The sequence below is a fragment of the Zalophus californianus genome, chromosome 4 (assembly GCF_009762305.2).
Source record: "Zalophus californianus isolate mZalCal1 chromosome 4, mZalCal1.pri.v2, whole genome shotgun sequence".
Lineage (NCBI taxonomy): Eukaryota > Metazoa > Chordata > Mammalia > Carnivora > Otariidae > Zalophus > Zalophus californianus.
The window spans coordinates 40,890,396-40,916,952 of NC_045598.1; the positions used below are offsets into that span (position 1 = coordinate 40,890,396).

At 50.6% G+C, this 26,557-nt stretch overlaps 1 protein-coding gene across 12 annotated transcripts in view; it reads right to left on the minus strand.

The window, feature by feature from the left end:
- TTC39A (tetratricopeptide repeat domain 39A) overlaps positions 1–26,557 on the minus strand; it is a 52,814-nt gene that overhangs the window by 10,523 nt on the left and 15,734 nt on the right. For 6 of the 12 annotated variants that reach the window (XM_035726972.1, XM_035726971.1, XM_035726976.1 and 3 more), the window contains exons 2-12: positions 23,150–23,254; positions 13,667–13,798; positions 12,701–12,777; positions 11,310–11,377; positions 9,553–9,617; positions 7,470–7,569; positions 6,123–6,188; positions 4,185–4,293; positions 3,605–3,672; positions 3,456–3,515; positions 2,435–2,596 (exon numbers count right to left, since the gene is read on the minus strand). In XM_035726972.1, the coding sequence (XP_035582865.1) occupies positions 2,435–2,596; positions 3,456–3,515; positions 3,605–3,672; positions 4,185–4,293; positions 6,123–6,188; positions 7,470–7,569; positions 9,553–9,617; positions 11,310–11,377; positions 12,701–12,777; positions 13,667–13,798; positions 23,150–23,254 (1,012 nt within the window). Of the gene's footprint in view, positions 1–2,434; positions 2,597–3,455; positions 3,516–3,604; positions 3,673–4,184; positions 4,294–6,122; positions 6,189–7,469; positions 7,570–9,552; positions 9,618–11,309; positions 11,378–12,700; positions 12,778–13,666; positions 13,799–23,149; positions 23,258–23,541; positions 23,696–23,892; positions 23,984–26,557 lie in introns of those variants that run through there. The other 6 variants (XM_035726979.1, XM_035726974.1, XM_035726973.1 and 3 more) reach the window with 6 other exon arrangements.

A 26,557-nucleotide genomic window follows, 5' to 3' on the forward strand; every position in this document is an offset into this window, starting at 1 on the left:
ATTGAGTCACCAGAAGTTAGGATGGATGCAGTGCCCTAGAGTTCTGAGACCCACAGGCATCCCAAGTTATCAAGGGATGCTACGGGGCCACTCTGATGGAAAACAGCCACCTCCCTGGGTGGGAGTCCTGTCTCCCCAGGCTTATCTGATTGCCCGATTCCACACATTTATTTTGATGGATTACTCTACCAGGCTCTGTGTAGACAGCCTTTGTCCTCAAGAAGCTTACAGCTAGTGACTTAGGGGGAAAGTCCCTCCACAGTACCCCTGCACTCCCACCCACAAAGCCCTTCACCTGGTGACACAGAACCTCTTGGCAGCACCCTAGCTCCTAAGCCTCGGTCCTTGCTGCTCTCCTCGCTTGGAATACCCTTCCACTTCCTCCACTCTGCCACCCTAAATCCTCCTCTGTCCTCCTGGCTGGGCTGCCCAGGGCTGCCTCTGAGCTCCCCTTAGATTCCCTCACTATGGCACTCAGCACACCACTGTCTCCACTATGCGTGTGGCCATCTCAAGCTGCAAGCACTGGGGGAAATGTGAAGGCTCCACACGGATGACTTGGCACAGTCCCGTCAAAGAGGGATGCCGAGCAGAGGGGCTGATGTGTACAGTAGTGGCCGTACGCTAAGTTCTTAGAGCTGGAAGTTGGTGGATTCGGGTGGACAAGTGTTGCAGATTAGGAATAAGCGAGGCCCCAGAATTCGAGGTGCTACAACCCCTACTTTCACAGGAAACACTTCTGAGGAAACATTGCGGGTTGGGGGTGGGGGGGCTGGCCACCTCAAAGCCACACAGTGAGCTGGCGATGGAGCTGACTCACAGCCAGACTTCCTGACACCTGCGAGGCCTGGCCCCACCTCGGCTCCTCCCAGCAACTTCAAGGCCACCCTGGGCCTCTTCTTCCGTGTATGTGAGCCCAGCTGCCTGCCTCCCTCCACAGGAAGGCTTCTAGGTCACTTTAGTTCAACAAGGTTCCCTGAGGTGGTGTTCCCATTGGGGATGGGAGGGGATGAGGAATGAATCTCAGGCCCAAAGGCACTGGGTCTGAGGGAACACCTTCAACAGCATGGTGGTCTCAGGGCAAGAAGGGCCTCCTCGGTGTGACTTAAGGAACAAGGGAAAAGCAAAGGCCTTGAAGTCACACAGAACTGTCTTCAAATCCAGTGTCTGTCACCGGCAGCTGTGTGGGCCAGGAAAGTCACATGCCCTTTCTTCGCTTCCATGTCCCTGTGCACCCAATGGAGGTAACTTCTACCTCATCAGGTGTATGTGGAAGAAACAGCAAGTGCTGGGCACACAGTAAGCTCAGTGAAAGCCTGCCCCCTCCTCCGGCCCTGCCTGCCCCAGACCCAAAGAATTCCCTTTCAGCTTTGTCCCTGGACAGGGGTACTGAAAAGGTGGGGCAGGGATGAGAAAGCAGGATTTAAGGTCACTGAGACCCATGTTCTCTATATCTGCCAATACCAAATTGGATGCTCTCTGATGATCTCCGCGATTCTAAGAGTCTTAGTTTAGCATTCTGTGCTATCATTACTGGGATGATAATGGCTAACACTTACTTTACCACCTATTGTGGGCATCTGCTGTGCTTTATTTTGCCTTCATAGCATCTCTTTAATGCCTCTTCCCACAAACCAACACTTTTTCTGGGGACATCACCTCATTTTTTTCTGGAGAACCACCCCTCTCCCACTCTTGATCCACGAGGAGTCTTCCCACCTCTGTTCCCAAGCACCGACACGTGACCTACGCCAGACCAGTGAGCCTCAATTGTGGGACTATGGTTGAAACCAAAGGGAAGATGTGAGTCAGGGGCAGGCGGTCCATGGCCACCCGGCCTGTCACATGGAGAAAACCCGCCTGCACAGCGAAGATGTCACAGAGCAGAGCACAGCCACAGATGGAACAGTGTCAACCCAGATGACATAATTTGAACTCCTGGATCCAGCCCTACCTGAAATCAGTTGTGCCTAGAATTTTCAGTTCTGTGAACCAAAGAGCCTTTGGTGTTTTCAACCTGCATAGTCCATATACAGTAGCCATTAACCCCATGTGACTTTTTAAATTAAATAAAATTGAAAGCAGCCAGTTTCCCAGTCACACCAGCACACGGCAGGTATAGGTGTGCCTGTACCTGGGGGCTACCTCCATCATAACAGAACGTTCTATCAGACAGCACTCACCTAGACAGTTGAGCCATGCTTCCGTCCCTTGTGACTAACAATCTTGACTGACACTGTAGTTCTAAACTTTATCTGCTCCTCACAGTCTTTAGTTCCTACCAACCCTGAGTCCTCTTAGAACTTATGGTTCGGTTTAAGTTCCAGCTGAGACATCGGTTTTCAGTTAAGGGTTTGGCCCTGGGTCTGGGGGCTCGTGGCCAGCCTGGCTTGGCGTGGCCCCCCAGCGGCCCCAGCACCTGGTGTCAGCCCACCTTGGACCAGGAGTTCTCCTTGCTGAGCAGGTCGGCATAGAAGTACGCCATCTTCCACTGGCCCTTGTACGTGAAGCACCACATCAGCTCCCAGTAGCACATGTGGTGGAACTGCTTCCAGTGCTGCTGGGCCTCACAGCACTCCTCGAACCGCTGGATGGCCTGTGGGCAGCTGCTGGTCAGCGTTGTGGCCCCACCGCTCTGCCCCATTCCCCCGCAGGCCCAGCCTCCTCCAGTGCTTGGCGGCCCAGCTCTGTGCCAGGCTCGGGGAGAGGGGGGCAGCGCTGAGGGGATGGGATGGGAGTTCTGGGCTCCAGGCCTGGTTCTACCCACTAAGTCTTACTGATAGGACAACCCCGGGCCCAGTTACTGCCCCTTCCTGGGACTCTAGTCTTTGGGCACAAAATGAAAGGATGGGAAAGAGCTCTAATGGAAGGACAGGAGGCAGTGGAAAGTATTAATATGAAAGCGATACAATGTCTGTGCCTCAGAACAAACTTCGGAAGCTTCCAGTAGCTCCCATGAAAGGACCTGGACTCGGGGCATCTGTCTTGCTGCTTGAGGAAACACAGCCAGCGCCAGCTGGAGACCCCAGAACTCTACATTGTGCAGTCCCTCCTGGGGATTCTGCCAGACCCATGTCCCTCCCCTCTCGAGCCCCTTCGATGGCTCCCTCCCATCTACGGAGTTCAGACTCCTTAGCCAGGTCATCAAGGTGCCCACTTCACACCCTGGCACCGCTGCTCCATTCACAGTGCCTGTCACCAGGCCCTGAATAAGTGGGGCTTCCACCATCTGTCTCACCCCCCTGTGCGGGAATGCAGCAGTCCTGCATCTCACTGTCAGATCTTACGGCGAATGCCCCCGTTCCCTCATCTCCCCAGACTGTCCCATTCTGAACTGCTTCTCCCGCCCCTGCCCTCTTGTTGGTTCTCTCTTGGAGACCTCCTCCCAGTCTCTGCCCGCTGGTCTGGGAGACCACAAGGGGTCACCAGCCCTGGCTCAGACCCCCATTACTCACTGTGTCAACATTGCCCTTAATGGCTTCAATCCGCCCCGCAAAGAACAGGAAGATGGCACCCTGCAATGACACGCACATGGGTCTGTGTGGGTGCGCAGGGCACACATGGACCAGGGACGGGGGGTCTTGGGAGGGGGGCGGAGACTCACCTTAGGATATCGCCTCAGGTAGGGCTTCAAGAGCTTCTCTGCTTCCTCGATGTTTACATTCCCGGTACCTGAAGGAGGTGAGGGGACAGCACATATCACCACCACTGGCTCTTGGAATCCCCCCAGCAATCAACCAGGGACTTCTTGGGACCTCCTCTTCCCTCTCTGGGAAATGGGTATAATAATTCTCCTACCTCCAGGGTGATGTGAGGATTAAATAAGACGGTGCCAGTATCGCCCCAGCACACCACAAGGCTCAATAACCAAGAGTCTATACCCACCAGGGTAGTACCCAGAACCCCAAGGGCCTGCCTACAGTGTCCTCACACCCTCTACAAGGTGGGCATGACCATCCCCATTTCCCAGAGGACAAAACGGAGGCTGGAACCTGGGCACACTGTGAGGAAGTGAGTGGTCGGCAGGCCAGGCCTCAAGACAGGTGATGGCGCTCTGCTGATTCTGGTTCCAGCGCCCCACCCCCAGTCCTGTGGGCCCTGGCAGGGTCCGCAGCTCCTTGCCCTTAGAGCCAGCCCAACCCCAGGCGCCCCGGCTGTCACTGTCACCCAGGGGGCGCTCCTACCGAGCACGAAGGTGAGGAAGGTGTGGTAGCAGAGCAGCAGCATGACACAGAGCACAGCGCGGAAGCTGTGCCCCGATGCGCCCTCCTCCAGCTGCAGCAGCCCGTAGTCCTGGCGGAGAGAGACCCACAGGCTGAGGCCAGACCCAGGGTGCGGTGGGGGCCGGGGAGCCCACCGGACAGCTGGGAGGGCTATGCTGCTGGAGCAGGGGCACGAGAGCGCTGGACTCCACGTCTGGAAGCCCGCCGGCCAGGTCAGCCGTCCCCCTGGCCCCCACCCCGGGCTGGGCCACCCTAAGCCAGGCTGCCCCTCTCGCTGCCTCAGCCATCTTCCTGGGGTGCCAAGGCCAGGGTGGAGGCTTGGGTCCAGGTGTCCCCTACTTCCTCAACAGCCCCTTCCCCATTCCTGCCTTTATTCACCTGCTGGCCCCCATGGTGAGCACTGAGGCCCGGAGCAGCCCCGGGTCTGGTCGGAGAGGAAGAGAGGCCAGACTCCACTTGAGGCAGATAATCCTAACCAGAGGCTCAGAGCACAGATGGGACCACGAGGACTGCAGTCTGGGAAGGCTTCCTGGAGAAGAAGGCTCTAGAGCCTGGCTGGGGTGGAGGAGAGGCCAGACTCCACTTGTATCCCTGCCTGCAGTCTCTGCCCCCATCTGTCCTCCAGGGTAATCTGACCTACCTCACCCCTGCCTCAAACCCTCCATAGCTTCCTTGCCTTCAGGATAAAGATGAAGCCAGAGCCAGTGTCTGAGGTCTCTCCCACTTTGGTCTCGTCACCCTCTCCTCCTAGCCAGGCAGGCCACACCGTCCCACCTCTTGGCCTTTCTCATGCTCTTCCCTCCTGTCATCAACCCGAAATCCTTCTCAGGACTCAAGGGCCTTCTTAAGAAAACAAAACTAAGAGACCTTTGGAGCCTCTAGCTGGTGTTTCCCGGGACCCGGGCCACCGACCATAGAGAGGTCTCCAGACAGACATGGGGCTCAGAGTCCCAAGTGAGGGTCTTCCCTTCCCAGTTCTCCATCTGTCCTGATGGTGTCCAGGAGAAAGCCTCAGTCCTGTGCTGGTGTGTGTTCAACACCTCTTCCCACAGGAAAATGGCGTCGGTAGATCCTCCAGCCTGCTCTTGCAAGATTGCTTATGGTTATGATTATGTTCTTATCATGCCAAATAACATGGGTTTTCCTTGTAGTAGTGTTTCCTTTAGATAAACTTAAGTAAAAAATATGAGCCATTTTTGGGAAAAATAATCATAAATAATAATATCGAGGTCTGCAGTCATGGCAAAAATCAGGAAAGGCAAGAGGAAGTTCAAGTTTGAGAAACACTGATCAGTCTAAAACAAAAAAAGCCCCTTGTTTTACCCAAAAAGACCCAGAGGAGGAGGAGGAGATGAGGCTGGACTGACTCAGGACTCCTGACTCCCAGGCCACGGTTCCTTCTACAATGAGGGGCCTCCTCTACCAGGGACCTCTCCCTGATTTGCTACCTAGTACTCAGACTCCTGCCTTTAGCAAAGTCTCTGGGTGCTTGCATCCTCTGGTTTCTGCCCTTAGGCCTGATGCATGGTAGTGCTTCTCTTAGGTATCTCTCAGACAAGAAAATGGTCTCAAGGGAAAGAACTTGCTCAGAGTCTTCCACAGGGAGGAGGACTAGGTTCCTGACACCTGTAAGGCTCAGAGAACATGACTCCAGGCCACTGCACGAAGCTGCCCTTCACACCCGTCCTTACCCTACAGCCTCTTCACCCTGTGTGGGGCTGGACAGGGATCATTGGCCACATTTCACTGGAGAGGAGACAGAGGCTCAGAGAGGCCTGGGCTTTGTCCAGGGCCACAACTGAGGGGGGCTGTGCCAGGACCGACACACAGGGCCTGCGGCCCCTCAGCCCCACCCTGTCCAGCTGAGCCAGTCAGGAGTCCCAGAAGACAGGCGGTTACCTTGTTTCCTGAAAATCCCACAAACTCTAACAGCCGCAGGATCCTGGTAGGAAGCATGGACAGCGTCTGTAGGAACAGAGGCAGGTGGGCATGTGGAGGGGTGGGAGCTGTCCCTCCGACTCCCCAGACTCCAGAGTCCCGTGGGTAATCCTGGGGGAGCACCTATCTCCAGAATGCCCACAAGGAGGCCCGAGGTTTCCCAGAAAGCCAACTTCCCCGGATGGAGAAGCACCTCAGTGTGACAACCAGGAGCAAACTGTGTCTAAATCCTAATCTCACCGCACCCACTGGGTCACCCTGGGCAAGCTACATAGCCTCTCTATGCCTCAGTTTCCTCATATGGGAATAATAATAGACCCTTCCTCCTACGGGTACCGTGAAGATGGATCAAACTAAGGTTTGTAAAGCACATGAAAGCTGGTGTTGTCACACTGAATCCCTGCTCTGCACCAGGGGCTCTGTCATTGCATTTGATCCTCAGAACAGTCCTGCCAAGAAAGATCACTGTCCCTTTTGAGAAACAGAAAAACAGAGGCAGAGATAAGTGACAGGACATGCTTAGGGCCCCAAAGCTCATCAGAGGGGGGCCAGTTCTCAAACCCAGGACAGCCTGGCTATAACCTGCTAAAGCATCGGATGAACTCTGCAGTTTGAACTTCTCAGCCACTTCACATACAAGGAAACTGGAACCCAGAATGGGGCAGGGACCCCCACCCCAAGGCCTGCTCTTGGAACAGGCTTTACCAATAGGGGAGAGAGCCACACCCTGCGTCACATGCACTTTCATACAGGTCTCTGGACACCCGGGGCAGGAGTCTAAACTATTGATGAGCAGCTCCTCCTCCCAAAAATAAGCTTCAGAGCCTCCCCGCCTCACTTAGCTCACACTGTTCCTTCTGCCTTGAGTGTCCTTCCCGCCTACAGATCCTTCAAGATCCAGCTCAGATATTCCCCACTCCATGGAACCTTCCCCAACCTCCCCCAGGAAGGGGTCTTGGCTCTCTGTTCCTGTGGGTTGCCCACTGCTTCCAGGCCTTTCTCCCTCCCTGCTACTGGTCAATATTTAACCACCAGCTCTCCAGGATAGAAAAGGCCCTAATTTATTGTGTTTGTCTTTTTCTGGTCCTATAAATACCGCTGCCATGTGCATTTCAAGCTTTCAACTTGACTTGGGAAGAAATGCACAGAGGGACTTCTGAACTCAGCGCCAGCACCCACTCCCACACCACCCCAGCTCTAAGCGTCCAAGTATGGCAACAGCTCTGCTTTCTTGCTAGGTCCCCAGGCCAGCATGGGGCCCAGCACCACAGGCCAGCAGAGAGCAGGTGTAGGAGCACCTCCACTCACCAGGTTGAAGGCTCCCACACCAAGCTTCACACCTCCTTCAAAGTGTCTGTGGTTCTCTCCCTTGCAGTACTGTGAGGACTTCACAAGGCTGTCCAGCTCCCTGTGGAGAGAGGCACAGTCTTGTTTCAGCCACATAGCAGAGGCGAGGTCCCATTCCAGCTGGGACTAAGCTTGCCCCCCACTTCCAGCTGTTCTCAGAACTCCCTGGTGGTAGACTGAAAACAGTTCTGGCAATCCAGAGAGCTGATACTCGAGGAATTTCTAACCCCATCTCCATAATAACATACTCCTTGCCCCTGAATGTCAGCCTTATCAGCCCTAGCACACCTGCCTTGTCCAATGTCTAGGCATTTGCACATGCTCTGCGTTCTCTCTAGGAACAGTTTCTTAACTTTGGCACTACTGACATTTTAGGCTGGATAAAATCTTTGTTCAAGTGGAGGTGGGGGGCTGTCTGTACTATTATAGGATATTTAGCAGCATCCCTGGCCTCCACCCACTAGATGCCAGGAGCAACCTCCCCCAAGGTTGTCATAACCAGCATGTCTCCAAATATTGCCAAATGTCCCAGTGAAGAGCCACTGGGCTAACTCCAATACCCCATCCTTCAAGAAGTCTACCTGGGTCCTCTTGGTTGAAATCCAACCCTCTCTTTCCTGGTCATCAGTCACACAGAGTCCATATCCCAGCCCTCCTGGGGCAGGACAGAGGCTTTAAAGATGTGCCCGCCTCCGTCCTGGGCCATGAGCATCTTGAGGGCTTTCAGTCAGCAAACACTGACCGAAGTCTCTTTGTGCCAGGCACTGGAGGGCATCTGGAAGTAAAGCCACAAAACTGCTGTCCTCACAACTCTCCCACTCTAGGAGATGGACCCCCATCAAGTCACTGTGAGGGTGAGAAGCTCCTCAAAGAAGTCTCCTGGGGCCTGACCTAGTCTGGGGTTCAGGGAAGGTCTCCCTGAGAAGCTGACATCTGAGCCAAAACCCTAGGGATGGGGAGGGTTAGCCTGGCACAGAAAGAGTGCTCCTAGCAGAGAGACAGCATGTCCAAAAGCCCCGAAGTAGAACGAGCTTGGCATGTTTGAAGAAGTGAGAGAAGGCCCAAAGGTCTGAGGCAGAATGAGGTGGACGATACTGCTCGGAGGGTGGGAGGAACTCCCGGGAACGACTCAGCAATGACCTGGGACTTTATTCTAAGAGCAAGAGGGGGTTGGGATTTGGTAAGGAGGTGACTTGACAAGGTCTGTGCTTTGGAAACGTTACTCTGGCAGCTGGTGAAGAGACTGGCAGGGGCAGAGCACGACTCCAGCACAGACCCACCAGGCAATGCAACACCCATATACTACATGCTGTCTTATATCCCAGCAGTACCTTGAAATCAGACTCACAATATCTCTGTAGGGAAACAGTCACTTTAGATGGGGAAAATAAGATGATACATAGTCTCAAGTCAATTCAAGTCAACTTTTAATGGAACATGAGTTTAATGCCAAACTTGAGGGAAGAAACTGGGCTTTCAAAGCTTTTTTGATTTTAGAATTGTAGATAAGGATTGTGGTGCCATGTTAAGTAGAAGTGTTCATACTGAAGCTTATTTCTTTTATCCATTAAACAAGGCCTATGGCTGGCCTAGTGCTAAGATGGCATGGAAACGATCTGGCCCTCAGGAGGGTGTGAGTGTGTACTGGAGGGGTCCAAAGAAGTCTTCATGTGGAAAGCGGCATTTGGACTGGTCCTTAACAGATGTGTAGGGGTCCTGTTGCTGTTCTCAAAATGACAGTCCCTGTGCCTGCCTCCAAGCCCCTACCACAGCACGCAGTTTGTCCACAATCTGTCTGATTTTCCCCTGCTTGGGGTCAGGCATAGACTCAGGGGAACCAAATGAACAGATATACCCAGAAAACCAGGGGAATAATATTCTGGAAAACCGAGGTCCTGGGGGTACAGAAATCTTGCTTGAGGTCACATGGCATTCTAGGCTTCCTGCCACCAGCAAGTTGCTCTCTACCTCCCACAAAGCAGCCTGAGGGGCACAGGGTCATAGACGCCATGGACCCAGGTGCCCCCAGACCAGCCCCACTCACTTGTACGTCTGGTAGCTGTTTCGAACTTTGATGCCGCCCTTGATGAAGCTCACCATGTTCTCATCCTGCAGGAGGGAGAGATGCTAAGAGCCAGGCCTGGGTGGGGGGGGCCACAGGCTTGAGAGGCATCATACGAGCCTCTGGGCCCAGCCTGCCCCACCTTGGGCCCAGCTCTCTAAGGAGTCCTGGGAGGATGGGGTCAGGGGGCTGGCCAAAGGAGGCCTCCCTAACCTCTGGAACTTGAGATGAGGATGTCCTTGCCAAACAAGACCTCCAAAATGCCCACGGCTTAACCACAGCCTCACGGTTACATATGCTAAGCACCTGACGAAGGGCCTAGAGGAGGCACTCCCAGTGGTTAACAGTGCCTCCTCTAGGTGGAGGAACTGTGGGAAAGCGAGAGGGATGCATTTTTTTTTTTAATTTTTCTGTTTTTTTACAACAAGCAGCTATTTATCACATTTGTGATTTAAAGCACCAACGCCTACAGCCCATCTGAGTTCCACTCCTGGGGGGTGTGCCCAAGAGAAATGATGAACATGGGCTGCAGGGGTCACCTTCAAGAATGTTCACAGCACCAGTGTTGACAGCAGCCAGAAACCAGAAACAACCCAAATGCCCTTCAGCAGGAGGATGGATAAACAGACTGCTATACTCTAGAAGGGAATATGACACAACCACACAGGGTCGAGTAAAGCAAGCCCCACACAGCTTGAGGGTCTAAGGGACGGGAAGCCGACGAAAACAGAACAACATGCCGCTCAGATATGAGTGGGAGCTGAGAAAACTATTTTTAAAAAATAAGGTGCAGGATGATAGATAAAACTCTAGGCAGTGGTTTCCCCATGAAGGGAGGCAGGGAACAGGGTGGGGAGCCTAGAGGCCTCGCAGACTTGCTAGCTGTGTTCTGTTTTCTGGTTGAGTGGGGAGACCCATAGGTGTTTATTTATTATGTGTAATAGAATACACAAATAAAAGCCCACTCACAAGGCAATTATCAACAGTGATCCTAATGAGGAATTAGGATTAATCTAATTCTAATTACCTGAGGTACAAAAAAAAAAAAACTAACAAAAATAAATAGTACCCTAATAATAAAATTCATATGTGCCTCTCTACCCCAATACCCACATTCACATGATGACATGTCACAACCCAGGCTTTCTGGTGAAACCATGAGGTGGCGGCTCTCATAACTACTGCCGTGTGGTGGGCAGCACAGGCTCCAGGCTGACCAGACCTGCGTTCAAATCCCAGCTCTGCCAGGTGCTAATCAGATGACCCTGTGAAAATGGCTCCTCCTCTCTAGGCCTCCCCTTTGCAGGCCTGTGAGGTGATGATTTAATAATATATGCACATTTATGTAAAAACGACCATGCATTCGGTGTAAGGTAGGTAAAACCACATATAGCTATAATGTGCACACAAAGCCTCGTACGTCGCAGAATCAAGTTGGATCCATTCAAACTTGCGTGTTGAATGAATCAAGTGTAAAGCAGGCTCTGTGCCAATGCCGGTCACCCCACACGGTGGAAGCCCATCCTCGCAGTGGGTGGGAACACATGTGCTCAGTGTGGGGGGTAAAGCCCAGCACCGTGGCCAGTGAGCCTGGCCAGGGCTGCTAGTGCTGGGGTCACCGAGCCTCAGTCCCCCGGACCCGCAAGGAGGCGGGCTGGGGCTGCTATGGCTACTTCTGGCTTTGAGGCGGTGACTGATGGGAAATCCCCAGGCCCTCTGTACAAGGAGAGGGCTCCTACCTGCAGGAAGGTCAGAGCTGCCCTCTGTAACAGGCACTCCGCATAGCACACCTCAGCATGGACTTCCTCTGCAAGGAGAGAACCAAAGCCCTGAGGCCTCCTGGGACTTTTGGCAGGTGGCAGAGGCCAAATCCTCCCCACCCTACTTCCCAGAAGGCAGAGGGAGCCTGAATCAGCACCCTCCCCCTCCCCCACCGGGGTTGGGGTGGGGGGGGAGGGGAGGGGTCCGGCTCCTTCACAGTTTTCACCATTGTCCAGAATTAGCTCACATTCCCCCCACCTGCCTTCCACCTGGTTCCCCCCAGCTCACCACCCAGAGTGGCACTGCAGGGCCCTGGGCTTCCTTCTCTTGTTCTCCGAGCACCCCTGTAGGTGCTGTGCGCCAACCCCCTGCGGTGCCAGGCAAGGAGAAGGTGCTGGGTTGAATGGATAAACAAAGATGATCCTGATCCAGGGAAGCCCACAGGCTGTGGGAGTAAGGCAAGGAAAACTAACACAGTCCAGGGGGTCAGGGGAGACGTCCAGAAGAGAGGACACTCGAGTCAGGCCATCTGAGTTGAAAAGGAATGGAAGGAAGAGGCAGGACGAGCTTTCAAGGCAGAGGCCTGGGAGAACCAAAAACTCTGATGTTTGGGGACAGCCAAGCACAGAAGGCTGAAACAGGGTGAGGTAGGGAGAGACTTAGGGGACAGGTAAAGATGAGGGGCAGCAGTCTGGTTACAAAGGGCTTGAATGCTGGTGGAGGGCTGCACATTTGGCCTGTGGGCATCGGGGAGCTCTGGAAGGCATGAAGGAGGGAGAGGCACTGTCATATTCATTGTTTTGCGCTGGAAACTTCAAGGGCTCTTGAGGGTGGGGAAGGCCATTTGCTCCTGCACAGAAGAGCCCCTCCGCCCCCCACGGCTGGCCGCTGCTACTGCCAGGCCACAGGCGCTCACAGCACACAGGCGGCCTAGACCACCCCTCACACTGCTTTCAGCTGTCTCATCCCAGTGGGCCAGCCTCCAAAACCACATTCCCCTCTGGGGCACAGGAGATTACTGTGATCATCAGGCCAGTAAACCTAACTATACACACAGTTCGAAGCCCACCCTGGGCTTTGGTCTGAGGAGCAAAGCACATGGACCTCGTGACAGCGTTTTCTTTCCCCAGCTTCTGGGTCCTCAGCAGGTAATGCCATCGGTAAGTGAGCACCCCCTGACCCCCATCCCTCACCTGAGAGCAACTTGTCCAAAGGCCCCAGGTCTGACCCATCTGTGTCCCAGCACCTAGGCCAGGGCCCGGCCCCTTCGGTGAAACTGGGAGGTTAAGTGCCCCTCCCCACCCCTCCCTGGGCCCAGGACAGGGTGGCCTGGGGTCAGCGGGGGTGAGAGGACATTCAGATGCCACACCTTCCGTGAACTGGTCCATCGTGGGGCGGTGAACCAGGTTGCTAAAGGAATCGGTTACAGAGGACTTCTTCCGGTGCCTGAAGAGGAAAGAGGGGCCTCAAGTCATTCAGTGAGGGTGAGCAAGGGGCCCAGGTGGGCTCAGACGCATCTGCCACCCTTCCCATGGGACTCCACACACACTCAACTGAGTCCAGGCTTTCTCACGCCCCTGCTTCTACTGGTACCCCTACTTGGAGCCCCTCAGAGTCCTTCCTCAGCCCCAGTCAGTTCCTTGTCACCCTCTAGGACCCAGCTCCAGCATCGCCTCCTCCAGGAAACCTTTCCTACTCCTCTGGCAAGACCCCCACAGCCTCTGGAGCTTCCCTGCATCAGGCTGGGAGGTCACTGGCTGCACCTTCTCCCAGACCAGCCAGCTCTGGTGTCAGAGAGGCCAGGTCTGATGCTTCCCTGGGTGGCCAGTGCCCAGCACAGTGGCCGGCCTAGGGCCAGCATGCGTGTGTGCCCAGTGAAAGACAATACTACCTGTGCACCGACACTGAGGATCCATCCATTCATTCATTCATTCATTCAAGCAGTTTATGTGTACTGAATGCCAATTATGCACCAGGTCCTGTGACCAGTGACTTCATTCAGTCCCCACAAAGGCCCTATCTTTATACCTATTTTCCATATGAAGAAAGTTGAGTCCAGAGAGAGACTTGCCCAAGATCAAAGAGTTATTACGTGACAGAGCCAGAATTCGTCTCTATGAAATTAGGCCTGGCCCCTGGCAGTTGCTTAGAGACTGGCTCAGACAACAAGGCTCCTGAAGCAGAGCTGACAGGGACAGCTCTTAGCACTTGGGGACACATCTTCTTAGCCAAAAGAAGCATCATTAATAGTGGCATTTTAGGCATAGGGATAGGCGAAGGTAACAGAAGGATGGCCCTCACAACCCCTCATCCCTGTCCGCCCCCTGGCCCTGACCTCTGACACAGCGTCTGTGCCTCCTTCATCATGTTGCCAGCCAGAAGGATGTCCTGAGGGTCAAAAGTCATCATGGCCTGCATCTCCAGGATGGTGGCATACGTCAGCGAGTGGTACATGCTCTCCTTGGTTCTGCCAGAGAGAAGGGACATGAGAGCACCAACTCCCAGAACTCCAGAGGTAGCTGGCGTGTGTTGATCACCATAACCTCCCTGACCCTGCATGGTGGGGAAATGGGGAAACAGGGAGGGCAAGAGACTCTCCCAAGGTCTGACTCTTCCATTGCTGCTCAAAAGGCCTCAGAACCCAGCTCCTCTCCTTCCTGCTGAGTGGCACCAAGTGACTTTCCAACTCCAAACCTTAGTTTCTCATCCCTTCTGCAGGGATGGGAGCAGCAAGGCTGCGGTGAGGACTCAAGAAGGGCTCAGCAACAGGTTGGCCTGAGGCCGTGCCCCCAGTGCCCAGGGCCTGCCTCTCGCCTTCTGCCCCACCTCCCAGAGCAGAGCCCAAATCCCCTCTCCTCAAGCTCTCCTTCCCTGCCCTGCCCATGTTCCTTGTTCCCTGGGCCTCACTGGCCGCACCCCCTCCTGCCTCTCCCTAGCCCATCATCCGACCACGCCGCTGTCTGCTTCAGTCCTCTCGTGGCTTTCATGTCCCATGGGATAATGCTCGGGCCCAAGGCTCTACACAACACAGGTCCCGCCCACTCTCCAGCCCAGCCCTCTTGTCACTTCTGCCCCAAGATCTGGTCACATTCCAGACTGTACCCCTTGCCACACTGTGACACACATGCTCTCAAGAAATTCACACACTTTCCCTCCTCTTGGCCTTTGTGCATGCCATTCCCTCAACCTGAAATGCCCTTTCTCTGCCCCCACACCCCCTAACTCATCCATCAAGGTCCTCAACTGCCTCCAAAGACACTGGCATCGGGTCTCCCTCCTCAGGGAGCATGCGTCTATAACGAGGCATAGGTCATGCTGAATTTATATCAGCAGAGGCTTAGCTCTCCCCTCAGACTGAACTGCGGGCACCTCAAAGACAGAGCTTGTGTGGAACAACACATCTCTGTCCTCAGCACCAGTGCGACAGGGCCTAGTGAGTCAGCCTCAGGAAGCCGTTTGCTCCTGCCATCCTGCTCCACGTCCCAGACCACTCAACTGAAAAGTATATGGTGGGGGGTGGGGAGTGGCATTTAGTCTAACAAATGGAAAGAGAAACAGGCAAGGAGGGACAAGAAAAATGCAGGTCCCCCTCTACACTTGGGGAAGTCACAATGTGTCCGGGCCTTGATTTATACTTTGACAAAATGGGGACAATAATGCTGGCCTGCCTAGCTTCCTGTGGGACTGGCTGGGGATTACTCTTGCTTGTCACACAGCAGGTGCTACAGCAATTTTCACTCCCTTCACTACACCCCTCATTAATTATTTATAAAACTCCTCAGTGCCGGGCTTATGTTGGGAACTTCAGGGGAAAGAGATGACTAAGGTTTATAGATTGTTCTACTGTAAAATCATGTGACTTTACCCATTTTTTCATGCCGTTCTCATTCATAAAACTCTCTGTAAAATTAAAAACCCATTGTAAATTAAGTGCTTTTTAACTTCTGGGTGACACCCCCCCCCAGGTGTTGATCACCACCATAACCTCTCTGACCCTGCATGGTGGGGAAACAGGGAAACAGGGACGGGAAGAGACTCTCCCAAAGTCTGACTCTTCCATTGTTGCTCAAAAGGCCTCAGACCCCAGCTCCTCTCCTTCTGGGGAGTCAAATGTTTGTAAAGGAAACCAAAGGCTGGTCCACCCCTCACCAGCCCTGGAGCTGTCAGGATACCTCCCAGGTCTTTGCTAGAAATGCTTAATCTGAGGGCAGTGGCTTGTGGAAAGGAGGCCACAGCTTGAAGTGGGGACAGAACTCAGGCTACCGAGTCCCTGAAACACAGGTTGAAATCTTGGCTTTGTCAGTGACCAGCTGTGTGATCCTGGTGAATCTTAAACCTCTCTGAGCCTCAAGTTTCTCCTCTGTAAAATGGATACAATAATCCTTCTCACCCAGGACTCCGGGCAGCTTAAATAGCACACCCAGGCCAGGGCCACATCGCTGATGCTCAATAAATGTGAGTCCTTCTGTGTCTGCCAGGGTCAAGGGTCACTGCCCCGGACAGAAACTCTCTCCTTCAGATGTTTCCCTGGCAGTACCCAGACCCACCCCCGCCCCCCAGATAATCCCCTCCCACTCCAGGCCTCTCCAGTTCACAAGAGCACCCCCCCCCACCCCCACGCCACCAGTCAGGCAGGAGACTCAGCCCCACCCACCCAGTCTGGTGCTGGGCCCAGGAGGGACAGACAGCCCCGCCTGGGACCCTGGCAGGCAAAGTGGAATTTCTAGTTTGAGGCCCAAGGCCAGAACATGCACCTGCGGCTGGGAATCCTGGCTCCTCCCCAGCCCACCCCTGGCAGCCCCTCAGCTGCACTCCGGACTGAGACTCGTGGTACAGGCATACATGGGAGATACTGCAGGTTTGGTTCCCGACCATTGCAATAAAGTGAAGATTGCAATGAAGCAAGTCAAATCAATTTTTGGTTTCCCTGTGCACACAGAAGTTTAATTAAGTCTGCAAAAGCATTATGTCCAGAGCGTGTAAAGCATTATGTCTAAAAAAATACATACCTTAATTAAAAATACTTTATTGCTACAAAACGCTAACGAGCATCTGACATTTCAGTGAGCTGTAAAACTTTTGCTGGTGAAGGATCTTGCCTTCTGACTGATGAGGTGGTGGTTACAGAAGGATGGGTAAGCTATGGCAATTTCTTAACGTAAGACAACAATGAAGTCTGCTGCACTGATGGACTCTTGCTTTCACAAACAATTTCTCTGTAGCATGCAATGCTGTTTGACAGCATTTTACCCACAGCAGAACTTCTTTCAAAATTGGAGTCAGTCCTCTCAGACCCTGCTGCTGCTTTATCAGCTAAGTTTATGTGATATTGCAAGTCCTTTGTTTATGTGTACTGAATGCCAATTATTTCAACCACCTTCATGGCATCTTCATCAGGAGTGGATTCCATCTCAGGAAACCACCTTATTTGGGGTGCTAGGTGGCTCAGTTGGTTAAGCATCTGCCTTCAGCTCAGGTCATGATCCCAGGGTCCTAGGATCGAGTCCTGCGTCAGGCTCCCTGCTCTGCAGGAAGCCTGCTTCTCCCTCTCCCTCTGCTGCTCCCCTTGCTCATGCTCTCTCTCTCACACTCTCTTGTTTGCTTGCTCTCTCTCTCAAATCAATAAACGAAATCTTTAAAAAAAGAAAAGGAACCACCTTCTTTGTTCATCCGTAAGAAGCAACTCCGCACCCACTCAAGTTTTATCCTGAGAGGGCGGCCACACGGTACCCCCTTCAGGCTCCACTTCTAGATCTCTTGCTCCTGCCACCCCATCTGCAGTCACTTCCTGCCCTGAAGTCTGGAAGCCCTTCAAGTCATCCATGACGGCTGGAATCAATTTCTTCCAAACTCCTGCTCACATTGATACTCTGACTTCTTCCCATGAATCACAAAGTTGAATTACTGGCATCTAGCATGGTGAATTCTTTCTAGAGTTTTTCAATTTACTTTGCCCAGATCCATCAGAGGAATCACTCTCTATGGCAGCTATAGCCTTATGAAATAAATTTCTTAAGTGATACAACTTGAAAGTTGAAATGACTCATTGAACCATGGGGCACAGAACGGATGTTGTGTTAGCGGGCATGAAAACAACATTCATCTCATTGCCCATTCAGCTCCATCAGAGCTCTTGGGTGACCAGGTGCATTGTCGGTAACAGTAGTATTTTAAAGGAATCTTTTTTTCTGAGCAGTGGGTCTCAACACTCAGCTTAAAATAGTCAGTAAACCATGTTGTAAATAGACATGCTTTGTTGTTCAACTTAAAGAGTACAGGAAGAAAGAGTTAGCATAATTCTTAAGAGCCCCAGAATTTTCAGAATGCTAAAGGAGCATGAGCTTCAACTTGAAGTCACAGCTGCATTAGCTCCTAACAAGAGTCAGCCTGTCCTTTGAAGCTTTGAAGCCCAGGTACTGACTTCTCTTTTCTAGCTATGGAAGTCCTATATGGCATCTTCTTCCAATAGAAGGCTGTCCCATCTACACTGAAAATCTGTTGTTTAATGTAGCCACCGTTAAAAGTGATCTGAGCCAGAGCTTCCAGATCACGGGCTGCAGGGTCTACACCCAGGTGGCTGCTTCACCTTGGTACTTCCACGTTATGGAGGCGGCTTCTTTTCCTAAACCTCACGAACCCACCTCTGCTGCTTCCAACTTTCCTTCTGCAGCCTCCTTACCTCTCTCAGCCTTCACAGAGTAGAGGAGCGCTAGGACCTTGCTCTGGATTAGGTTTTAGCTTAAGGGAATGTTGTGGCTGATTTGATTTTCTATCCAGACCACTCACGCTATTTCCATATCAGTAATAATAGATATATATTCGTGTGTTCACTGGGGTAGCACTCTTAATTTCCTTCAAGAGCTTTTCCTTTGCTTTCACAACTTGGCTGTTTGGTGCAAGAGGCCCAGCTTTCAGTCTCTCTTGGCTTCTGACATGCCTTCCTCACTAAGCTTAGTCATTTCCAGCTTTTAATTTAAAGGGAGAGACGTGCAACTCTTCCTCTCACCTGAACGGTCAGGGGCCACGGCAGGCCCTGAAGTTAACTGGCCTAATTTCAATATTGTTGTGTCTCAGGGAATAGGGAGTCCCAAGGAGAAGGAGAGACAGGGGGGAATTGCTGGTCAGTGGACCAGTCAGAACACACACAACATTTATTGATTAAGTTCATTGTCTTACATGGTGGTGGCCCAAAACAATTACAATAGTAACATTGAAGATCACTGATCGCAGATCACCATAGCAAATATAGTAATAATGGGAAAGTTTGAAATATTGCAAGGATTACCAGAATGTAACACAGAGACACTAAGTGAGTAAATGCTGTTGGAAAAATGGTGCGGACAGACTTGCTTGAGGCAAGCTTGCCACAAACCTTCGATTTGTAACAAATGCAGTATCTGTGAAGCACAATGTGGTATGCCTCTACAGGGGTAGGACAACTCCCCAAACTTCAGGCACCCCAAGTTAGTTTACAATCCACAAGTTCTTGTTTGCTTATAGAATCCTGACCCCTGAGCGTAAGAGTCCCCTCACCCCTGAGCGAAACCCAGCTCTGGGACATGATGCTCACTGGGGTCCTACCTTCTAGGCCCAGACCAGCTGTCAAGTTGGGGAGGGCACTGGAAGAGCCGTCAGAAGAGCAGGGTGTTTGGACCTGGGACTCCTCAGCCATGTGCAGGTCAGCTAAGCCTAGTGGCCTCCAGCCCTTCCCTCCTCTACCAGCAAGCAGCAAAATAAAATAAACTAGAAGTTACTCATAGAAGTGACAAACACAGAAAACAGATGCCCAGGCTGGGGCATGAGGTGTGGAGCTTGATGAGCCCATTATTCCCTGAGGACAAAGTATGGAGAACAATTAAATGAGACACTGCATGCACAATGAGGAACAGTGAATGAAACTGGACCCCAACATCTTTTGAAACTTCGATGGCTAAAAATGGGGAGGCCATTTTTAGCAAGAATGATTTCCCCTAGACCAGTGCTTCTTAATAAAGATGGGGAGATATTTTTCCTGTCTCCCCCTGGCTCCCTAGCATCTGACAATTTCTTGAAACATTTTTTGGTTGTCAAAATGGGGATGTGGGTTGGGAGTGTGCTAACAACATCTACTGTTTGGAGAGAACGCTCTTAAACTGAAAAAGAAAGGAAAGATTCTTTTCTGGAATGGGGCAGGGGCTAAGGGGCAGCTTCACTGCCTTAAGTATGACATTAAAAGGTAGCCTTATGGAAAGGCTGGTCTCCCCATAGTGTCTCCTTCATTCAGGGCAAGCATTTCCTGTCTGGGGCCTGAGTTGTCAGGCCTGAGGTGTGGGACTTCTGGTAGAGTGCCCTCTTGAGGTGAGGGAAGGTGAGGCAGCCCCTCCACACATGGGGGCTTAAAGAGAGGGTGTGGAAGGTGTGGGGGGAGGTGGCAGGAGAAGCCTGCTTAGGGACAGGTAATGACCAGAAGGAAAGTGGAGCTGGGGAGTCTTTCAAAAATACTGGGAGGGAGGGGCGCCTGGGTGGCTCAGTCAGTTAAGCATCTGCCTTCGGCTCAGGTCATGATCCCAGGGTCCTGGGATCCAGCCCCACATCAGCTCCTTGCTCAGTGGGGAGCTTGCCTCTCCCTCCCTGTCTGCCACTCCCCTTCTTGTGCTCTGACAAATAAATAAATAAATAAAATCTTAAAAAAGAATACTGGGAAGAGAAACTAGATGTTCAGGGATGCAGCAGGATGGAGCTTGGCCAACCTCAGATGGTGGCTACACTCTTGCTGCAGACCTGCCCCTGCCCCGTCTCAAGCCCAGATCCCCTCAGAGGGTGGGGATAAGGTGTGGGGACTGCTGGGTCATCCAAAAGCCAATCCCACCAATTACAAGGCCAAGAACTAGCTCTTAAAAATGACCAGACAACCTGGGGGCATCAGGCATTTGAGAAAAGCCCGCACCAGAAGATTCCCTCATTACACAGAAAAAGGGAATCTGGAGAAAGCCAAGAATATAGAGGAAAAAAATTAAAACATTTGAGAGACAATATTCTGTGATAACAACAAATATTTCCTAGAGTGCTTACTATGTGCCAGGCCCTATCCTAAGGACTCTCATATTTCAAATATATATATAAAGAACACAGTACATCTATAAACCAAGGATAAAATGTTTTAGGGAAAAAAAGAACTTTCAGAGAATAATGAGTACAAGGAAATTAATCATATGATAACAGAAAAAAAGAAAATAGAAGTATCTCTTCTAACTCAATAGAAGGATTTAATGATAAGGTTGAGGAAATCTCCCCCAAATAAGAGGGAAAAAAAGAGAAAGAAATGCAAAATTAGAGGGAAGACAGGAGGCTTAAAAGAGGACTGGTCCAGGAGGTCCAGTGTTTGACTTAAAGAAAGCCTGAGAAAGGGAGACAGAACATGGAGTGGTCATGCTACAGAAGGTACCAGAACTGAAAGGCTCCAAATAAAAAGACCTATGTTTTTTACATAGGTCTTCACAACACATCATTGTGAAATTTCAGATTTGCAAAAATAAAAGAGAAGATTCTAAACATTTCTGGGGAAGAAAAAATGATCACATGCAAAGTCAGAAGAAATTAGGGTTCCCATGGTTATAGTAGATGCTAGAAAACAGGGATGCAATACCTTCAAAATTCTGAGGGGGGCGGGAATTATATTCATGCAACTCCTTCCTAGGAAGTTTCTGGAGGACACACTGTGGTAAAATGAGGGAGGATCCCAGAGAAAAAGCCAGGTCAAGGAAACGGGAGAGAAGAAAAGGGATTTCTAGGAGATAGCTGGGAGGTGGCCGGCAGACACATCTGTCTTCCAGGGGACAGGTTTCCAGGGAAAAGGCTAGAAAGAGTTCAGGATAAATGTATATAGCAAATTAGGCAAATGAAAAGACAATTATAAACTCCAGAAAGGAAAGGTAATCTTACAATGTATAACTTGTCTCTGCAATGAGCATTAGTTACTGAATTATAATAATGTAAACATTATTGATTTAGCCAGATACTGCGATATAAGGATGAGAGGAGGATGAGGGAAGGGAGGTAGGGCAGGGGTATAAGAAAGCTAAATTCATCAGTGGCATTTCTATACATCAACAAGACAGAAGAAAGAGAAATTAAGGAGTCAATCCCATTTACAACTGTACCCAAAACCATAAGATACCTAGGAATAAATCTAACCAAAGAGGCAAAAAATCTGTACTCAGAAAACTATAGAATACTCATGAAAGAAAGTGAGGAAGACACAAAGAAATGGAAAAACATTCCATGCTCATGGATTGGAAGAACAAATATTGTGAAGATGTCAATGCTACCTAGAGCAATCTACATATTTAATGCAATCCCTATCAAAATACCATCAACTTTTTTCAAAGAAATGGAACAAATAATCCTAAAATCTGTATGGAACCAGAAAAGACTCCAAATAGCCAGAGGAATGTTGAAAAAGAAAACCAAAGCTGGTGGCATCACAATTCCAGACTTCAAGCTCTATTACAAAGCTGCCATCATGAAGGCAGTATGGTACTGGCACAAAAACAGACACATAGATCAATGGAACAGAATAGAGAGCCCCAAAATGGACCCTCAGCTATGGTCAACTAATCTTCAACAAAGAAGGAAAGAATGTCCAATGGAAAAAAGACCATCTCTTCAACAAATGGTGCTGGGAAAATTGGACAGCCCCATGCAGAAGAATGAAACTGGACCATTTCCTTACATAACACACAAAAATAGACTCAAAATGGATGAAAGACCTAAATGTGAGACAGGAATCCATCAAAATCCTTGAGGAGAACAGAGGCAGCAACCTCTTCCACCTCAGCCACAGCAACTTCATCCTAGAAACATCAGCAAAGGCAAAGGAAGCAAGGGCAAAAAATGAACTAATGGGACTTCATCAAGATAAAAAGCTTTTCATAGCAAAGGAAACAGTCAACAAAATCAAAAGACAACGGAAAGAATGGGAGAAGATATCTGCAAATGACATATCAGATAAAGGGCTAGTATCCAAAATCTATAAAGAACTTATCAAACTCAACACCCAAAGAACACATAATCCAATCAAGAAATGGGCAGAAGACATGAACAGACATTTCTGCAAAGAAGACATCCAAATGGGGCGCCTGGGTGGCTCAGTCGTTAATGGCTGCCTTCGGCTTAGGTCATGATCCCAGAGTCCTGGGATTGAGTCCCACATCGGGCTCCCTGCTCCGTGGGAAGCACGCTCACGCTCTCTCTGACAAATAAATAAAATATTTTTTAAAAACTGAAAAAAGTGATAAAGGAAGAGTAGTAGAAGCATATTATTTAGCAAGAAGGCAGTAAACACTGGAAGAAATGGCTAAATGATTAACCAACATTATTACCCTAAAGGGCTTGAGTAAAGGCAACTCAAATCTTTAGTGCTCTGGGGAAAAATGAGGAAAAGCAGCTGTGTTAGAGCTGACAGGGGAGAAACCCTGAGTGGATTCAGTGGGAACAAGAAATCAAAGTGGAAGAGGCCATGAGAACCTAAAAGGAAGGAAGTCACAATGACCTTGAGGAGGGCCTGGCTGTTCAGGGCTGTAGAATGGGGAGCCTGAGCCCCTACTTTTATGGGACTCTCAGAGGGTCATGGTGACCCAGAAGGCTGAAGGCAGTCAGTTACACGGGGTTCCTCTTACATAAGACTTCTGGTTCTCCATGACCAGACAACTCCCCCCATCCCTCCACTACATGTACACTGAGTACACTCCCGAGTGTACTCAGGCGTGTGTATGCATGCGTGTACACACACACACACACACACACACCCCGGGGCCCCCAACCTAGGCTTAAGCCTCACCTGGGCTTGAGGTAGCTGAGTGCTTCTGAGAACTGGTTGGTGAGGAAGAGGTCCAGGGCGATCATGCACTGGTCCAGGGCCTCATGGAGGCTGCTCACAGAAGTCCTGCTGGGAGAGACACACAGGTGACCAGGAGAACTCAACCCCACTCCAGGCTGGAACTGAGCCCCACAGAGCCCATGCGACCTCCCTGTGGGCCTTGGGTGCCTGTCACAAGCTCTTCCAGGCTGCCCACTCTGTACTGGGACACAAAGACAACTTGGAGCCACCTCTAAGTGTTCCTAAAGGTGGGAGGAGAGCAGAATGGGGGTGTCATCTGAGATCTGGTGGAGGGGATTGGGGAGGAGCAGAGGGTGGAGGGCAAGGAAGCCTCAGGAACAAATTTATCTTACCCCTCACAAAGGTAAAGGGAGTCTTTATGGCCCTTCTGACCCATCGGCTTTTCTGCCCCCCCAGGGGGGCACAGCCCACCCACTAAATCCCACTTCAGTCCTTTTCCCTCCTCCTTCTCCAGGACTTCTCCTGCCCTCCTCGGGCCTGCACTCTAGAACCCCAGAAGCTCTGTCACAATGGGCTGCAGTGTGCAGCAGATGGTAAGGCCTGTCCAGGGCCCTTTATCCTCAAGGGTCACCTTCCCAACGGCATTTCAGCTGACCGGACCATCTTCTAGTCCTTATACTTCTCTATGGCTTTCATCACCCTCACACACACACACTTTTATTTTTATTTATTATTATTTTTACTTATTTTGTGCTTATTGTCTGTCTCCCTCCACTAAAAATAAGCTTCCCAAGGGCAGGAATCCTTGTTTTGTTCACTGCGGTATCCCCGGCATCTAGCATCTGGTACAAAGTGGGCTTTTGATAAGTATCTGTTAAGTGAATGAAAAAAAAAATGATTAAATGAGAACAAATCCTTGACCCTTCTGGGTCTTAGCTTCCCCATCTGAAAAATAAGAGATTAAACTAGGAGATTCCAAAAGTCCTATCTTGAGGATGGTCTTGAGGACATCTCTTCTCAAGGAGTCTCTTTTGAGAGAAGATTTCAAAAGGGGCCTTGATGACTTCACTAAAAGGAGATCCTTCCCCAAAAGTTGAGAAAGAGTCCCTTTCCACCAGATAAATGTCTACACATGCCTTAGGGTCCAGCTCGAATATCTCCTCCTCCATGATGCAGCAGCGGATCGTCCCAGCAAATCAAAACATGTGTCTTGTTCAAAACTGAACTCTTGTTCATTCTCCCAAAGCTGTTCTCCCCTAGTCTTTGCCATCTTAATAAATGAAACTCCTCTACCCAGTTTCTCAAGCCAGAAATCTGAGAGTCAGCCCTAATATACCCCTCTACTTTGAGCTCTGTCAGTTCTGCCTCCCAACCATCTCTCAACCCAGCTCCTTCTGAGCCTGGTGAGCTCCAGGGCACCGGCATCACCCCCACCTGGGTCTGATGGAAGACTGCCCCTTCCGCACTCGCCCCTCCTACCCTTCTCTCTCTTTCTGTTGGACTGTTTTGCTTGGTATTTCAAGTCTCTTAACGCTCTTCTTGCCATCTCTTTGACTCCGTGAGATTCTCAGTAATTTCTTCAGATCTTCCATTTCACTAATTCTCTTGAAGTGTGTCTGATCTGCTACTCTTCCTGAGTTTTTAATTTCAATGATTATCTTTCACATTTCCAGAAATTCCACTTGATTCCTTTTCAAATCTGCTTGGTCGTTTGGGGCAGTGTTTTGTTCCCTGCTTATTGTTTCAAGTCCATCTTTGATTTCTTTACATGTTTATTAAAATATTTATATTCTAGATCTTAATTCTAGCATCTTAGACTCTCAGGGAAACAAATTCTGTTGTTTCTTGATTTGGGTGTCTACTGCTCACAATGACTTGTTTCCTTGTGTTTTGTAATTTTACCATGAGCTCCTATTTATTTGGCTGATCCCAAAGGGATCTTAGGAGAAGAATCTATTCCTCCAGATAGGATTTTCCCTTACTTTGGCCAGATTCCCTGGGGTGCTACCATCCATGATACTTAAGTTACTTTTTTGGGTTAGTATCTCCAGGACCACAAAGGGAGTATGTCTTCAAACACAAAATTTTGTGAGGGCAGATTCGTATTTATAAATTTCTCCACCAGACCTGTCGTCCCACTTTTTGTGCGAAGGTGGCTATTTCTTTCTGGTCTATTTGCTGAGGGGGTAGCCCTCTGAAGGTCCCAGATTCATGTGGTGGTGGTAGAAGGGCTAGGTTTCAACTCCTCACACTGTCACTGGGTAGGCCCAAGTCCTTACTTATCATCCCTTCAGTGGTCATTAAAACTCAAGGTTCTGGATTTCTGGAATTTGTCAACACCCTCATGTTGTTGAGGCTTCATCTCATTTATCAGCCTGATTTCAGCATCCTTTTTATTCTTGGCTTGAGAGGATTTCTGTTATTTCTGTGGGAGCTCGAATGTATTTTAAAGGATGGTTGAAGTAACCCATGTAGCCTCTAGGGAGTTTTTATAAGGGAGAATGATGGAAGCATTATTCCCTCTAACCCATCCTTCTCATAATAGCCAAAGTTATCTGTTTAAAACCCAAATCTGACCATGTCACTTCTGAACTTGAAATCCTTCACTGGCTTCCTATTACTCTTAGGATAAAGGCCCCACCAGAAGCAGCCCCTGTCCCTTTCTTCATGAGATAGGCACAGTGCCTTCCTTTGTGCCCAGGGCTTAGCCTAGTGACTGGTGTTCAGTCTGCCCATTCTGTTGGATGAATGGGTGAAGAGGCAGTGAGTACCTACCGCCCTGGGTGTTTAACTGGGCTTCTCTCCTTGAGCCCTTACAAAGACTGTGAAGTAGGATTATTATCCCCACTATAGATGAGGCACAGAGGAGAGGTGACCAGGCCAAGATCACATGCCCAAGCATGGGTTCTAACCGGGTTTCTGCCTAAGCCAGTTCCCACCCACCAGCTCAGCTCCAGGAAGTCAAGTCCACTGTCCTGGCTTATGACCATCTCTAAACAACTCCAGACCCAAGAGCCTACCTCCCATTTCTGCATACACCTTACCGTCACCACCACCTCTGCCTCCCAACAAGAAAGACGTTCTGCCTGCTCGCTCTACGTGGAGAGAAAGACAGATGGACCCATAGCACAGAGGGGCATTCCCTCCCTTCACAGCCCCAGTACCTCTTCTGCTTAACTGCAGTGAGGTGGGTCTGAGGTGACCTCTCCAGACTAGGAGCTGCTTTGGGGTGGCCCTGGGACTGATTTCCTCCTTCCTTTCCTCCCACAAATACCCACTAATCTCTAGTTCTGGCCCAGACCCGGCCCTGCTCTTGAAGAGTTCACAGTCTACAGAAGTGACAGATGCAGGCAGAGGCAGTGACAGCCAAAACCATCAAGGCTGCAATCATGGGGATCACTGATGGCC